Source organism: Tetrahymena thermophila, assembly GCF_000189635.1.
Source record: "Tetrahymena thermophila SB210 genomic scaffold scf_8254402, whole genome shotgun sequence".
Lineage (NCBI taxonomy): Eukaryota > Ciliophora > Oligohymenophorea > Hymenostomatida > Tetrahymenidae > Tetrahymena > Tetrahymena thermophila.
The window spans coordinates 224,371-241,399 of NW_002476185.1; the positions used below are offsets into that span (position 1 = coordinate 224,371).

At 21.2% G+C, this 17,029-nt stretch overlaps 6 protein-coding genes across 6 annotated transcripts; 1 reads left to right on the top strand and 5 right to left on the bottom strand. All coding sequences in view use genetic code 6, as the record gives it.

The window, feature by feature from the left end:
- Nucleotides 1-829: 829 nt before the first annotated feature.
- TTHERM_00658780 (hypothetical protein) lies at nt 830-4,693 on the bottom strand (the record flags this gene model as incomplete). The annotated part of the gene is made up of 1 exon (XM_001024079.3): nt 830-4,693. Exon 1 carries the CDS (start codon nt 4,625-4,627, stop codon nt 830-832), a length of 3,798 nt encoding a protein of 1,265 aa, XP_001024079.1. The 5' UTR covers nt 4,628-4,693.
- Nucleotides 4,694-5,341: 648 nt separating this feature from the next.
- Nucleotides 5,342-5,800, top strand: TTHERM_000658788 (hypothetical protein; the record flags this gene model as incomplete). Its single annotated transcript, XM_012799983.1, has 2 exons — nt 5,342-5,744; nt 5,790-5,800. The coding sequence occupies 2 exons, from the start codon at nt 5,342-5,344 to the stop codon at nt 5,798-5,800; spliced, it is 414 nt and encodes a 137-aa protein (XP_012655437.1).
- Nucleotides 5,801-5,845: 45 nt separating this feature from the next.
- TTHERM_000658789 (transmembrane protein, putative) lies at nt 5,846-6,530 on the bottom strand (the record flags this gene model as incomplete). The annotated part of the gene is made up of 2 exons (XM_012799984.1): nt 5,846-6,138; nt 6,416-6,530. 2 exons carry the CDS (start codon nt 6,528-6,530, stop codon nt 5,846-5,848), a joined length of 408 nt encoding a protein of 135 aa, XP_012655438.1.
- Nucleotides 6,531-7,162: 632 nt separating this feature from the next.
- Nucleotides 7,163-9,829, bottom strand: TTHERM_00658790 (hypothetical protein; the record flags this gene model as incomplete). Its single annotated transcript, XM_001024080.2, has 3 exons — nt 7,163-7,536; nt 7,662-9,695; nt 9,760-9,829. The coding sequence occupies 3 exons, from the start codon at nt 9,827-9,829 to the stop codon at nt 7,163-7,165; spliced, it is 2,478 nt and encodes an 825-aa protein (XP_001024080.2).
- Nucleotides 9,830-14,562: 4,733 nt separating this feature from the next.
- On the bottom strand, nt 14,563-14,931 carry TTHERM_000658799 (hypothetical protein; the record flags this gene model as incomplete). Its single annotated transcript, XM_012799985.1, has 1 exon — nt 14,563-14,931. One exon carries the CDS (start codon nt 14,929-14,931, stop codon nt 14,563-14,565), a length of 369 nt encoding a protein of 122 aa, XP_012655439.1.
- A 396-nt stretch (nt 14,932-15,327) lies between these two features.
- TTHERM_00658800 (hypothetical protein) lies at nt 15,328-16,243 on the bottom strand (the record flags this gene model as incomplete). The annotated part of the gene is made up of 2 exons (XM_001024081.2): nt 15,328-15,402; nt 15,452-16,243. 2 exons carry the CDS (start codon nt 16,241-16,243, stop codon nt 15,328-15,330), a joined length of 867 nt encoding a protein of 288 aa, XP_001024081.2.
- Between the last annotated feature and the right edge of the window lie 786 nt (nt 16,244-17,029).

A 17,029-nucleotide genomic window follows, 5' to 3' on the forward strand; every position in this document is an offset into this window, starting at 1 on the left:
CTAAAAATAGACAACTAGAGTTATGTAAGTTTTTATTCAATTCTCTAATTTAAATTTGACTTTATTCTTTCCTATGTATTCTTACTCATTTCCCTCCATTACCAAGTCCTCCTCATTTATTTCTTATTTATGTATATTTTGAGTATTCCAATAATTAATTAAATTTTAAAACCTCCTAATCCAGTTATCTAATATTATGTGTTATTTATATTTTAAACTAATTCAATCATTATATAAACAAAATCTAACTAAATCTATTTATCTTATTTTACAAATATTTTTTTTTTAATAAAATAAAATGATATAAAAAATCAAAGTGTTTTTAATTAAATTATTAGTTCAAAATCAAATAAATGTGAAAATAAAATTTAAAATTAAGCATTTTGATTAACTATATTTAACTTGAATTTGAAGAAATAATAAAAAAGTTTTAAAATTGGATTATTTCAAGATATCAAAACAATTATTTAAAAATAAACATTAATAAATTAAAATTTTATAAATGCTAAAATGATTTGAATAAATCAAATAAATAAAATATATTAATTTAAAAGAATCAATCAAATAAATTTTATAGTAAAATTCACAAAATTAAACTATTAAATTGATTTTTAGTATTTCAGTAGTAGAATTTGAAGAAATTATTAAAAAAGATTTTAAATAATATTAAAATAATCATTTAAAAAATCACAAATGAAGTAAATAAAATAAATTCTAAAATAATTTAAATAAATCAACAAATTAAAATTAAGTAAATGAATGAATAAATAAATAAATTAATTACTTTTAAATTTAAATAAACAAATTAATAAATATTTAATTCAAATTTTCAGTTAATATAATAATTTTTAGACGTATTGTTATTAGTTAATGGCTGTTTCGAAGGTATATATTTTTTACAAAAGTTAAAATTCAAATCAGTTTTTTCAATATCTTTCTCCCAAAAACTTAAGTTTAATGATTTATTTGCTATTTCATCATCTTATTTGTTATACTCATTTTATTGGTTTTAATTGGGATCTTTAACGCTTTGTATCTTGACTATATTTAATTTAATATGCTTTGGCTTTTATGTTTTTTATGCACTTTAGTTAATCATCGATTTCTTTGTGATAATAATTTTTTTTGCAGCAAATTAGTTTTATTAGTTTTCATCTGTTTTCTTAATACTATTCTAGATTGGAGTAAATAGTGCATTATCATCTGGAAACAATTAATCCATTTGAATTACCTACTATTCTACTTATTGTTAAGTTTCTTCAATAAAATTATTTGCTCCTGCTATCTTACTATTTTCTTATGCTGCATTAATATTTTCTTCTGTTATATTATTTTTTGACTAAAAGACTGTATCTTCTATCTAATGAACAGGAATCTCAGCACTTTTATTCTTTTTATTATTTAATTAAGCATCATTTAATTATTCATTTGAATTTAGTCGACTTTTATTTTTTTTGTTCATTTCATCTTTTTAATTATAATCTATTATTATTTTTTATTATTCCAAGTTATTAACTTGTGAGTCATTATTTTTTTAGTCTTTTAGATTTTAAAAGTTTAAATTCAAAGGAGGTTATTGATCTACAGTTTTTGATATTGGATTTAATAAATCAATACATATTTGTTCACCACCTTTTTATTTATCAGATAAATTAATTTTACCTTAATTATTTTTATTATTTAGATTCGAAATCTCAACATCATGTTCTTCTTGCATTTTTAAATTTTTATTAGAATTTATTTTTTCCTAAAAAATACTAAACAAATCTTCCTCTTGTAAATTTTATAATTCATGATTTATTTACTTATTAATTGTTTATTTTTTACTTTGATTCTCTCGTTCTTGCTTTATATTTGATGTGAAAAATATTTAATCAGCTTAATCATCTTCTATATGTATTTTTTCAGTTTAGTGTTTTTCTATTTCGTCATCCTAATCAATAATTATTGTATCTTTAAAATTAGTTCTGCATTTTTATTTTTAAAGTTTAACATTTTTCAAAAATGATTTATTTGCTTATTTTTGTTTTATCTCAGATTTTATATTATTTATCTCTGAGGGTTTTTCATACATTATACAATCATCCTTATCATCTTGTTGTTGTTATTCTATTTGCTACTGATCCTATTCCTAATTTTTTTTCTCTTCTTCCATAGTTTACAACTCACTGTTTTATGCTATTTAATTTTCATTAACATTTGTACAAATTTAAGAACCAGCTATTTCAATTTCAGCAACAATTTAAGAATTAATTTAATTTTATTCATAATTTACTTCTTTTTCTTAAACTTAATTAACAGGATTTTCAATAATCATTTATTCACAGTTTAATGTAACATTTTAAGCTTGATTTTCATTTACAAATTATTATTCTTCTCCGCTTGTTTGAATCTGTTAAATTTAATTATCTTAATTTTCTTACTCTTAAATATTTTAATTTTCATCTTCAACTTAAATTTAATTTTAATTATTAATTTTTTATATTTCTTATTCAATTTGATTTTAAATGTTCTATTATTAATTTTAGTCATTCATTTACGATTCTTAATCTATTTATGCATTAAGTGTTTTATGTTATTCCATAGATTAAATTGGAAGTGTGTCATTCATAATTTGATCTTAATTGTTGGGTTATATTTCTTTATTTTAAGTTCTATTATCATCCAGCTATAATTAAACTTTGTTTAGTATCTATTCTGCTTAGTCCTATTGCAAACTGAAGAAATTTTCAATAAATTAAGTTTGATTGCATTTAGGAATTGTACTTTCTTCATTCGTTATGTCAATGCTTTATCGTCCTATAACGCCATCTACCTAATTATTATTAGCATTCTCTACATTTTATTAAAGATTATTTTATGTATTTTGAGATTGATAAACTGCTTCAGCTTATTCTATAATATTTTTTTCATTCTATAGAAAATAATTTAATTCTCTTTGAAGAGGATATTTGTCAGTTCTTTAAAATGGTTAATCTTAGCTATTGGTAAAGGCATTATTTTCTACTGATTACGGAATATTTTCTTAATCGATATTTAAAATTAAATTATTTTAGAATGTTTTAGCATTGTCAAGGACATTATCATTTTTATTCCTAAATGTCTGTTAACTATTGATTACTTCATTGCCCTATGGAATATTTCCTTAATTTTCGTTGCCATTTACAATTAAATTACTTGAAAGTAATTCCTCATTTTAATTATTTTAAATAATTTCTTAAGATAAAAGGGATTATTATTACAAATAGTCTTAAGAATTTCCATCAATGTTTTTATTTAAAGCACTTATTTATTCCATTTTTTAATCCTAATTTTTGAGTAAATTATTGCCTTCTTCAATCTAATTCTTATAAAACTAATTCGATTATTATTGTTATTATAAATTTAAAGGCTCTAACTAAGTATACTGATCTAAGTTTGGGATGGGGTTAATAATAGATAATTCAGTTTAAATAGGATTGAGTTTATATCCTATATCATGAATTATATTTTTGTTAATTTATTGAGGTAACTATTACTGCTGGTTATTTTCTCTAAAATAAATTTACTACTAACCCAATTAGCCAACTTAATAGACTTTTTCATTCATATTGATTTAGGGTATTTGATTGGTTTGAGTTTCAGAATTCAATTAATTAAATTGAAAAAACTATTTATAAGTTTATTTTTCAGCTATTTAACTAAATATAGTTTTTTAAATTAAAGGATTAACTTTTAGTGCATCAAAATTTTAACTGTAGTTATTTAATTAATGATTATAGCAATCTAAGTTGTTACTGATAGGCTATTACTAAAGATGATTAAAAATTCCTTATATCTATGAGTTTTAAGCAGCAATATTAACATTATTATGGTTATTAATTTAGACGTACTCAGTTGCTTTATAATTTTTATTGATGTCTTTTATTATTTAGGTCATATGCTCATAATAATTAACTTCTTGCTATAAGAAAATCTTTTATATGTTTTCTAACTCATATTTTAAGTTTAGCCTGGTTTTTTTTTTAAAAAAACTAAGAGCCATATGCTTAAAATTGTTGTCAAAGCTTGCTATAATTTGATTTTGAAAATGTTATATATAATTCATAAAAAAATCAACATTCTCTTTTTTGTATTAAATATTTTAAAGAGAATCAATTTAGATGGCTTATGCAATATATTGATTAAAATATTATTTAATTTATTCAAGATCGTTGCTTTCCAGGACCAGTCTTGATAATCCTTGCATTGTTTTCATTTAATTAATATTATTAATGTATTTGTCATCTACCATCATTTTATGAACCATTACCCACTCTTCTATGAGCTTATAATTCAAATGTTTAATTTATATCATTCTTTTGGTGACTTCCTTTATCAAGTTATTGATTTATAAATTAACATTGGCAACCAAGTCATGATGGAATTTAGATACCTGGTTGAAAAAGTTTTGAATTCTTTCTTTTTAAAATTTATGCTCATTATCGGGCGATTAAATAGCATGGAATATAGAAATAATTTAATCGTGAGGCTTTGCTTAATACAACAAAATGCACTCTTGGCACTTAAAAGTATTTTAATTAGCTAATTTAGTCTGCTAGTTTATTAAAATATAGCGAATATGTTATCTATGAATATTGCAAATCATTTTAAGCAATGATATAATATATTTAAGTTCTACTATTTTTTTTGATTTAATAATTTATTAGTTTTTATCCAAATTATCAAAAGTCATCAGATATCCAATATATAATCAATTACAAGCTAACAAATTATTAGCAAGATATTTTGATCAGTTTCTAATTAATTTATTTTCTCTATAATACATACTAAGATATTCTAAATTTTAGCTTAGCTTCGCCAAACTTTAAAATTTAAAATAATAAATAGGTCTAATATATATACAAAAAAAATATTTAATTGATTTTAATTTTCCATTAAATACCAAAAGATAGGTAGATAGATAGATAATCATAATAAAGAGAAATTGTAAATAAACAAAAGTTTTTTGAGATAGCATTGAAAATAAAACAAGAATTTTTAGTTTTTTAAGAAATTAAAATTCTATTTCAAAATATGAAACTTTATTAACCAATCAATCTACAATCATTAAAATAAATACAAAAAAACTTACTTGCAAATAATTTTTTTTATAAATTAATTATTTTAATAATGTTTTCAAAGTTTAAATTTCAGTTTATTCTTAAAGTATGATATGAAATAACTGTTTTCAAGAACAAATTCTACCTGAAATATTGAGAATATAAGCTTAGATTTAGATATGCTTTTTTGTACTAAGTATAAATGTCTTATTTGAAAACAAAATTAAATTAATAATATCTAGAAAATAGCATATAAAAACATGCAATATTAAAGAAATATCACATAATCTATCATATCTTTAACACTGCTTTAAATCTATAAGCTTAAATCAAAATATATTAAGTTCACTATTCTTTGTTTCAAAAAATAATTAGGGAAATTAATTTAAATAAGCCATTCTTTTATTTGTGTGCTAGGTTATGACTGTAGTAAATCTAAATAACTTAAAAAGTTATCTTATTGCTGGTATAAATCAGTTATTAAAAATATCAAACCTTTCTCAAGATATTAATTAAAAGAATTGGGGCAATCTTGGGAATTCAATGTTTAATTATTAAAGAAAGAAGCAGAAAGATAGCTACACAAGTTATTTAATAAGGGATCTAAAAAGGCTATTTAGAGTTCATCATGCATAATTAAAGAATCATCATTGAAATAAGAAGGTATTTATTTCATTTATTGCAAATATAAAGTTTGGTTATTAAAAGCTTCTTATTGAAATTAGTTTATTTATCTTTAAAAATCTTCAGAATCATATTAATTGTCAAGAATTGTATAATTTGAAGCTATTGAGTATACTTTTAGGTTTAGAGCTCCAGAATTTATGGCAATGCATATTCTACTTTGTTCTAAGCTTTACATAATATTTATTATATCCAAAAGTTGATTGATAAACTTCGCTCCATACACATAATTGAATAAAGGATAGACTGTAAGCAATATAAACAAGAAAACAACAAATAATATAAACTTAAAATCCAAATACTTCAAACTGTCTGTTTAGCTAGAGGCTTTTTTTTTCCATTAAATGTTGTGACCCAAGATAAAGTTTTAATTCTTTTCAATAAAAATAAAATATTTAATTCATTCAAATATAAATCCTATATACTCTAGATCCTCCCTAATTAAGAAAAAGTTAATTAAGTTCATTATTTCTAAAAAAGAATGATAAATTTTGTATTTTTTTAATTTTGGCAAAGTACTGCTATAAGTTAAGGAGGATGTAAAGTAATTAATAACATTAAAAGCAAATTATCCTTCAATGATATTAATTAAAAATAAAATTAAAAATATTTTCAAAATTTTGAATTTATAAATTTTATTAAATTGCTACCTTAGTAGAAGATTTAACTTATTCGTTTTCTTTAGATTGTTAAACCAATTATTAAATTTGTTTTGAGGTTTTTGTATAAAGCTATTAAAGTTTTTCCCTAGAAAAATGAGAGCATATTTTGAGCTGGTCTTCAATAATTTTGATTCCTACAATATGAATAGGTATCAAAATAGATACATTAAATATAGACATGAGAATAGAAAGAACAAATGCCAAAAGAAGTGAATCAAGAGTGTTTGTCAAATATTAGTTCAGTTAATTATAAAGGCTATTTTGGATGCTAACAACAGTATTGCTTATGGTCAAAAAATTAATGTTTATTTAATACTCTTCATTAATTAGAATGTTTTTTTGCAAATATTAATAGTAATTTTGTATTCTTTTTATTATATCGTATAAAAAATATTTAATTTAAGTATTTTCTTTACTGTCTACGAAAAAGTCTATAATATTCGAAAACACAGATAAAATCTTTTATAACAAATAGGTATCCTATGGTAATGAGTATAATTCTTATACGGTTTAGGTATAATTACCATACATCATAATTTGATCTTATAATATTTTAGCAAATTCATTTTCATCAATTAATTTTTAACTTTAAAATGAATATTATTCATCTAGCTAGCTAAAAGTTTTTGATTGAATTTACAAGCTCTCATATAATATAAGATCTCCTAATTTTTCTTAAAAATATAAAATAACTTAGGATGAAATAAATAAAATATTTAAGTAAAAATGAAGTTTTCAAATAAAAAAATATTTACATATATCTATAGTATCTTCCTTGCATTTATTTATGTCATTTTTGATAAGTATGTAGTTCAGAATAACTACTAAAAACAAACCACAAAGTAATGCTAAAGAAAGAAATTTTATGATATCTAAACTTGTTAAGTTGAAAGGTGAATAAATCAGGTTAATTATTCTTTTTTTCTTTTAATTTATTTCGTTTCTAGAAGAAGTAGCGCTAGTATTATCTATGTTATGTTCTTTAATCAATTCTTCTATAAATTATTCACTCATAATTTCAGTTTGCTAACCTTCTTCATCTTCAATTTCGTTATTTGAAAACTTTTAGCTATTTTAGATTTAACTTACGGAGTTATCTATGATGCTCTCTAATTTTATTTTAATTAAAAATTAATGAATTTAAGATTTTTTATTATTTAAAATAAAAAAATGTTGAAAATTATTGATTCAATATTTGCATTAAGAAAATTAATATTTTTATTTAAATATTTACACTGCTAGTCTGGGACAAGATAGTTTATTACAGATTAGGTTCTTTATGGGTTTGGCATATTAAATTACTTGAAATATTGATTTGAATTGTAATACTTTTATTAAACTATTTTTTTCTTGATTAAATCTTCGTACTGATTAGAGTTTGAATTTATAATTTCTTAAATTTGATATTCGGTATACTAATTATTTAATGAAGGAACATAATTACTAAATGGGCAAGAATGTAGCTATTACAAATAGCTCATTGAATTTCTGATAATTTTTTTTTATTAACTTATAAGTTAATCACTTTTTTTTGATGGAGCAAGCATCTAATTCTAAACTACTAGCTAGTTTTATGCAATTTAAAGCAAATAAGAACCTTCATCTTACTATTTTTCATTTTCTTGCTCTTAATTATTTATTAAAGTAAAATTTGATTTTAAATTATTAATCTAACTTTAATCTGGTTGTTAATTGCTCTAAAAATAATAACTTGATTGCAGGGCTTTCATTTCTTCTAAACTTAAATCTAGAGCCTGTTTACCTATTTCATTTATTTATAAATCTGAAGGTTTTTTTTAACTTTTGGATTTTTGGGAAAACTTATTCGTCTGTGTATTAACATCTGTAAAATAATCATTAAAATCCTCTTCAATTTTATATAATTCATCGTTATGTCCATACTTATAAAGTTAAATGTCTTATTCATGATGTGGCATCTCATTAAAATCTTCTAATTATTTTTAAAGTTTTTCACTTTATTCAATAGTAGCTTAAAGGCTTATTTTCCTTATATTTTATAATTGAAATGAATCTTAGTTTTTTTTAGATTTGAATTCCTATTCCTCTATTTTTCTATTGGAGGAAGAGTAAATCATCAAATTTAATTAGCTTTTCTAAGGGTTTCTTTATGAAGTCATAGACTACTTATCACTCTCACTTAAGGTATCATAATGGTTATTTTGTGTTTTTTCACTTCCATTTTATTCTTAATGTTGTAGACTCTTTTTTTTTTCAAACTAAGAGTCACCAGTTTTTTATTTTTAAAAATTTTAAAAAGAAAATGTTTCCTGCTTTAATTCAAAAGATCTGGACAATTTTGTAGCTGAAACATTCATAAAGCTAAACTCTTTTACATTTTTTAAATCCTCCTAAATTGGATTTTTAGAATCTTAGATGATGTTTTAATCTAAATTTATTTCTTTTTATCCAAATTCTTCAGTAGATTGCTTCTTAAGAAAATCATTCAATTATTGATTTTATTGTTGTTCTTCAGAAAAAAACATATTTTATGCAATTTACTACAGCTAATCAGAAGGATTAACCTCATTTGTTTTATTTTTTTCTTGAAAGTATTTATTTGTATTTTCAATGTAATTTTTTGAATTAGGATTATTAGCATTTGTATCTTCTAAGTTATTCTACAAAATAGAAGTAACTTAATTTTAATTAATTGCATTCTGTGAAGAGTGTTCATTAAGCTTCAAATCTGACAATTAACTATTAGGATTGTTTTATATATTTTAATTGCTCAGTGAAGATAACCTAACTTTAGATTAAACTATTGACTATCTTATACTAGTTTTTTGCTTAATTGATTTTGTTAGTTGAAAACCACAGACATCTTCTAGATTCGATAGTTCTATATTATAGATATTCTGTAGTTTTGAGCGAAATTAATTTACTGTTATAATTCTCTCGCTATATTTTTTGATTGGTTTGAATTTAAGTATTTCAATGTAGTATACAAAAGTATTTGTTGATTGTATATAAAAATTATCCCATGATATTTCTATCTCACACACTCCTATGTCTTCCTCGTTGCATAGTTCTTTATAAAGCTAAACAGCTGATACTTAAGGATTATGAAAAATTTTTTCTAGCTTAAATATTGGTACTTGTTATTCGTTAATTGGATAAAACATTATAGTAGTGATATTACTTGCAAATAATTGTTTTTTATTATTTTGTTATACTTCAGTAATATAGTCTGGCATTAAAATCATTGCTTCAGGTATCATTAACATTATATCCATGTTTTAAATTTATTCTTTTTAAAAAATTAAAAAAGATTAGAATTTTAAGGCATATAAAAATAAACAAAATAATATTACTGTCTTCTTTATAGATTTTCTTAAGACAACTATTAAATAACCGCTTTGTCATATGAGTCATTGAGTACATTTTTCTAGTGGATTTAGATTGGACAATATCTAATAAAATATAATCACTCATGAGGGCATCCTTTGAAATGAGAGAACATATTCCAAAATCCTACAGGCTGATTTAATTAATTTGAAATAGCATCCTCATCGGTTAAATAAATTAATTATTTTGATTGCAAAAGAAAAATAAATTTTTTTTATTTTATTAAATTTTATTTTAACTATTTTCTTAAATCTCTACAGACTCTACCTTTCCATTCTCAATAAAATTTCTTAATATTCTTTCATGATGGATCGCAATCTATTTAGGGATCATTAATGAACAACTCTATCCTACAAGTTCTTCAATTTAAATATCCCTAAATTACATAAAAGAAAATTAAAATATTGTTTGCGTAAAAAATTGAAATTATTTTCTTAAATTAAAATTTACTTTCATTAAATTTTTTTATTATTAAATAAAATTATAAAAAATAAAACAAATTAATTTTGAATCGTAAAGAGTTATATATAATGTAAAATTAAATACTCTAAGATTGTTTTGGTGTTGGTTGTAAAGCTTTTTACTATTCCTAAAGGCTTCAAAAGCGAAGAAAAGATAATGCATGAATTTGTTATTAAAACAAGAAAATCTTTTTCTTTATAAAAGCTCTTTGTTTACGTGTTTAAGTGCTTTTTAAAGGTCTTTCTTCTGAAATCAAACTAATTTAAATAAATGCTTATAAATTCTTAAATTTTTCTATTGTTTTAGTTAAAATTAAACAATTGAAATATTATCGATTCTATTTCATTTTGTAGTTTTCTAATTTCTTAAATTTTATCTGAAAGGACTTTAATGGAGAAATAATCTAATCCCATTAATGCAATGGATTATCTAAATTTTTAGAAAATATCAATCATTTTTTGTTACAAAACCAATAAAGACCTATCAAAATATATAACCTATGACCAATCAGTCCTCTCCTTTCTAAATACGATTTTACTAAATCTCATGTTAACTTGCTGCTATAAGAGAAATAGAATTATTTACTCTCTTGGATTAAATTATAAGTTATTTAATTTTGTGATATAAGGAAGGCTTAACAAAGGATTCTCAAGTACATCTATCATATAAGCTAGGTAAGAAAACCGAAGAACATTATACTCACCTTCACTTTTGGGTGGACTCAATCTGTTTTTACTTTACAAGTACAGCTAAAATACATTTAATACATTCTATTTAAAAAACTTCTCTCTTTCTACAAATTCTTGTTAAATATCACCTTCATCTTCCTATTCCAAAAATTTCAAGCAGAAACAGTTATTCTAATAATGTTTAAAATATTAATTTTACCATTTTAAATTAATAAAAATTTATCTCTAAAAGTTAAAATATTATTTTTGATATATTTTTAAAGGTTATTCATTCATTTATTTTAGTTCGTTTTATTTCATCTTCAATTATTGATTTTTTAAAAGTAATTTTTATTTTTTAAATAGTAATTTTAATTTTTTACACTTGTTTTTTGCAGTTAAAAACGAAATTTCATCAGAAAATAAAAAAATAAATATAACACTATTAATTAATAATTTATACCTTTTTACATCTTAGATAATGCTGTTATTTTAGTGATTCAAAGTGAACTCCAACCCAATTAGATAAATACTCACTTACTCCAAAATTCGAATAGTTCCATATAGATCTTATATAATACTCGACATCTCCAAATTATAGATATTAAGTAGGATTAATTTTAATATAGTTAGACGAATACTTGTAATAATCAATTCCTTGAGTTATTTTTGTAGATAATGTAAATACTATTAATATAAGAGCTCCTATTAAGTTAGGATCAAGGTACTCAAACTCTACAAAAAGCAGGAGGTTAATTAGAATAATGCTAGATTAAAGGCATACAAATAGCTTATTTATTTCTTATTGAAGAAATATATGAGAATTATAATACTCAAACACAGCTAAACCTCCTTAGATTATTTGAAATATATATAAAATAATAGGCATTTTGTAAGCAAAAGCAATTGATAAAATAGTTTCTCCTATACTCTGTTTTACAAAATAATAAGTTACAGGTCTGCTAAGCTTATCCTCAAACTTAAATCTAATTTCTATATCATGATAGCTTGCCATTATTTTGACAAAGAATTATAAAAAGAAACCAAAAGTAGAGATAATATAATTAAATGTAGAATTAATTCCTGTGTCGTTACCTTGATCAAAATAATAAACTCCATTTCCAAACAAAATTAGAGAGAATTAAATCGCAAGCGGATAATAAATTATATATTGCATTTTTAAAATAAAGCTTACAAAGACTTCAAACAAAGTAAAATTAGTTTTTTTAGGATTAATTTCAAATAGTATACCTCTGATTATAATGAGAAGCAATATGATAATATACCCTACAGTAATTACTAAGCTACTATATATCAAATATTATTTAAATAAATCTATTTACATAATAAAATAGCCTAAAAAATCATTCATAATACTCCAAAATATGTATTTCTAAGAATTTCTATGCTAGTTAAGATAACAAAAAGTAGTCATCGATAGTTATTATATATAATTTATTACAATAAGAATATGAGAAAGTTTTTAGTAGCGAGTAAATCCATTTAAATATCTAAACAAAGAGTTGAAATATATCTATTTAAATTTATCTTTTATAACATTCATAACATTCTTCATATCCATTTTTCTCTCTATCAAGTTTTTTTAATAAAAACTCTTTAGCCTTCTTTATTTGTTAATCTTTCTACTTTAATTATTTATTAAGCAAAGGCTTGTTGTTTACCTATTTTTTTTTGCTTATATGTATGTATATATCTATGTATATTTTCAACAATTTTTTTATTAAGTTATTTATATATATAAGTCGTTAAATATCTCTATTCGTTTGAATAAAAAATACTTACTTTTATTCTAATGTTCTACTAAAATTTAATTATCCACCAACTTACCAACTTGAATCTAAAATCAAAATTTTACCTGCTTAATTAATAATCTACTTTTTAAATAAACAACCTTTCTTTGTACTGATTTTTAATGGATAAAGTATAATAAAATAAAATCAATTATTTAATTATACTATATATTTCTTTATTTTAATAATAAGTGATATCCTAAAATGAAAATTTTAAATTATTTTATAAAAATAAATATTTTTTTGACCAAAAATTTAATTAAGAAAAACTTAATTTAAATTAAATGTTATTTAATTTTAAATATAAATCAACTAATTAAATATCAAGTTTTATATAATATTTTTTCTAAAAAATATAGAAAATATTATTTAAAGATTTTACTCAATTTTAAGAGCAATAAAAGCAATATTCTCAATTGAATTTATTACTAATGAAATTAATCTTAATTTGTTAAATTATACAAAATATACTTATATCTTAATGCTAATAAATTAACTAAAGAATTTTATTGTTTTAAGTTTATTTTTATGTTAAAAAATATAACAATCCAAAACAAAAATACTATCTCATTCGGTGAATGTATTTTAATTAATTATTGAATAGCTACAGTATTTTTACTTTTAAAATAAAATAAAATATAAATTTAAAATTTATTATTAAAAAAATATAATTATTTAAAACTGAAAGAAATAAAGATAACAGACCATAAAATAAAGAAGGAGTACAATCAATCAATTTTTATCCTGTTAATATCAAATATTTTAAATTTTAGAAGGAGAGTCTGAGAAAATATAAAAGTCAAATATCATTCATATAAAATAAAGTTACAAAAATTAAAATAATTATTCTTTTAGAATTAGAAATTTTATATCTAATGTATCATTTAAAATAAAATAAACAGTTTACTTAATTTATTATGAATCTAATATGAATTGAATCAAATGTATGTTAAGAAGTTTTTTAGTTTAAAAATTTTTATAAGATAATTTTGTATTAGTAATATACTTTTCCTTTAAATTAAAATATTTTACTTGTAAATATATCTATTTTATCATAATTTATTTCAAAATTATTTTGATTACGCGTATATTTATAAAGCACGCTTCCTTTTCAAAAAGCTCTGCAATAAAAATTTTCCCATAAGATTTTCATCTTTGATCAATAAGAAAAATAACTAGTAAGATTTTAACTGTTAAAAATCATAAAAATGAAGTTTATTAAAAATAGAATTCTATTATTATAGTGAAGATTAATGAGAATAATTTTTTTGGTTATGGATTGGTTCTTTTATTTCTTCTTGCTCTTCTCTTCTAACTTCTATTTATTTATCTTACTAAAGCTCTAATATAGATTTTACTGATAGCATAGACGACCTAACCTTTCTTGATTCATTGTTGTTGCTTAAATCTGTACTATTTTCAAATATATGTTGGCTATTTTGATGCTAAATTGATAGATTTTGCTAAGATTCATTGATAAATAATTCTTCTTTCTCAGAAATTTTTTCAAGATCTTCTTCTGTTAAAATAAAATTGATTTCTTTCTTCTTATCTCTTTATTTTTATTAAGAAAATAGACCCATTCTTGGTTTCAGCTAATCTTAAATAATATTTATAATCTCTAAAAATTTTTAAGTATAAAATTATTCATTGAATTCCTAGGAGTCAATTTTTTTTTCTACGTATTTTTATGTTGATTTGAAGGACTCACTCATAAAAGAATCCATTTTATTTAAATTTTTAATTTTAAGTAGAATATCATTCTTGATTTACGTAGATTTCTGTTTTTCAAGTTGGATTTCTTTTAAAATTGAATTTAATTCCTACTTCAATTTAAAATCTTCTTAGTTTTAATGTTACTCTTAATAATTATATTAGATTTGATTAAATTTATTATTAAATTTCTGATTATTTTTTTAATTCTGATTTACTTAATTTATTATTTTTTTTCTCTCCTCATTCTCTATATTTTAGTCAAAAATTATAGGGAATTACTATAATGTATTATCAAATTCTAAAATCTTTAAATTTTATTTCTTTTAATTTGGGTTATCAACATCGTTTAAGTTTAATATACTTTTATTAACACTATTTTTTCTTTAACTGTAACTCTGGACATCTTAAATTTTAGATTTGTACATTTAGCTTGAATTTAAATCTTTTAATATCTTAGGTGATTATTTGAATAAGTTATCATTAAATGAATTCATAACTGAATTTTGTGAAATCAAACTAAATTCTTGGAAAGAATTGCTTGGAGATGCTTGCGTACTTCTAAATTTATTGTCATATGTTATTTTTTAACCTTAATTCCTTCCTTTTTTTATTGGAGTAAATAAATAAGAAGATTCTTTCAAAACAGCTTTGTCTTCATATCTTTTCTTTTATCTTATTCCTAAATCAATACTATTTCCTTTTAAAGTGCAAGCATAATTAAAATCATTACTTTAAAGGTCAAACTTATTTTAATGAGTAACTCCGAAATAATTTTATTATTCACCACTACTATTTTTTAAATAAAGTGAGCTATTATTTAATTTTTACTTTGGGTTTGTATAACTTAACATTTTTATCTACTAAGTATCTCTTAATGTCATGTTTTCCTATTTTAATTATCTAATACTTGGATAAAACCCTTTTGTTTATGATTTTCTACTTTCTTCGTAGGCTATTTTATGTTATCCATGTGAATTTGGACTTGATTTTAAAGAGAAAACCATTCTAGGCTTACACTTTTATTACTTTTAGTTATCTAAAGGGTATTATTAATTATTAAGATTATCTAAATTTTTCGATTTTAAATTTGTCCTATCTGTCAATTAAAACTCAAAATCATTTTCATAAACTTGCAAAGATTCCTTTCTTCTACTCGAAACATTAGAATTTAAGTTTATGTTTTTGGAATTTTAGTTTAGAGTAGATCCTGTAATTGATAAAGGTGAGTTAATAACCTAGGAATTGGTTTTATTTGGACTTCTAGATGAATTTTTAGACCTACTAAGTTAAAATAAAGATAATTTTTCTCTAAAGTATTTAACTAACCCAGCCATTTTTTTAGTATTTTTTTATTGAGAGATACTTTTTAATTGACTGTATTGTTATCTTAGATAGATCAACTTCTTTTCTTCTATTTAGATATGAGATTTAATTACATCAATATACTTTTAATAATAATGGTATATGTCATTATACTTCTTTATCTATTAATGAAGATCTTAAAGAACAGGCTGATTATCTAAATCTTCTTCAATTTAATCAAAGATATCTTATTCCCATTAAATTTACCTTTACAATTTTTTAATTTCTACAGCAACTTCTTAAGTTTTTTGAACAAATCCATCATAATTTCTATCTATAACATTTTTAATATTTGGATTCAACTTGTCAACGAAATTATCTATAGCGTAATCAAACACTACTATCCTGCCTTCATTAAACTAATAGGCGTTATCTAAAAAGCTTTATTCATTAATAATTTTCTTCCTTTTTACAATAATACTTTCATTCATGTTAATAATGAAATGTCTTTAAAATCTGTTTGTATAAATAAATTATTGAATCTATCTATCTATCCTTTCCTACCAATCTTTATTATTATTACTAAATATTAATAAAAAATAAATGTTAATTAAATTAAGTACTAAACTTATTAAATTTTATCTTGTCAACATTTTGTTTACCTAAAACTATAATAACCATTCAATATTTATTATCTAATTTTTTAAATTTATCTATAATTATCTTTATTTATTAAGTATTAAAATAATTAAAAATCTATTAAATAGTATTTGAATGTATTCATTTTATTTTCTCTAAAAAATTTTTATATTAGTTTATTTCAAAAATAATTATTTATTTTTATGTATATTCTAAGTTGATTTACTGCTTAAAATTATATATAATAAATATATAATACTTTATCAATTTATTATTATTATAAAGAATTCTTATAAAATATTTATTTATTTATTAATTTCATTTCATATATCAACTTCTTTAATTGTTTTGATTGTTGTAGCAACTTATACTACTAATTGTTATAGCTTGATAAACTAACCATATCCTATTAATACTGTTTCACTCCATATTGGCTTTCCATTCCTTCTGATGCTAATATAAATTTTAGATCTCAAGTCAAAATATGTAATTTTTAATAACTAACAAAATTATGAAATTAATTTTTTTACAAAACAAATTTATACAATATGATATAAAAATAATAACAATTTTTGCAAACGAATTTTTAAAGTAGAGTTTTACTTTGTATTTAAAGTTTTAATAATTAAAGGTTAACA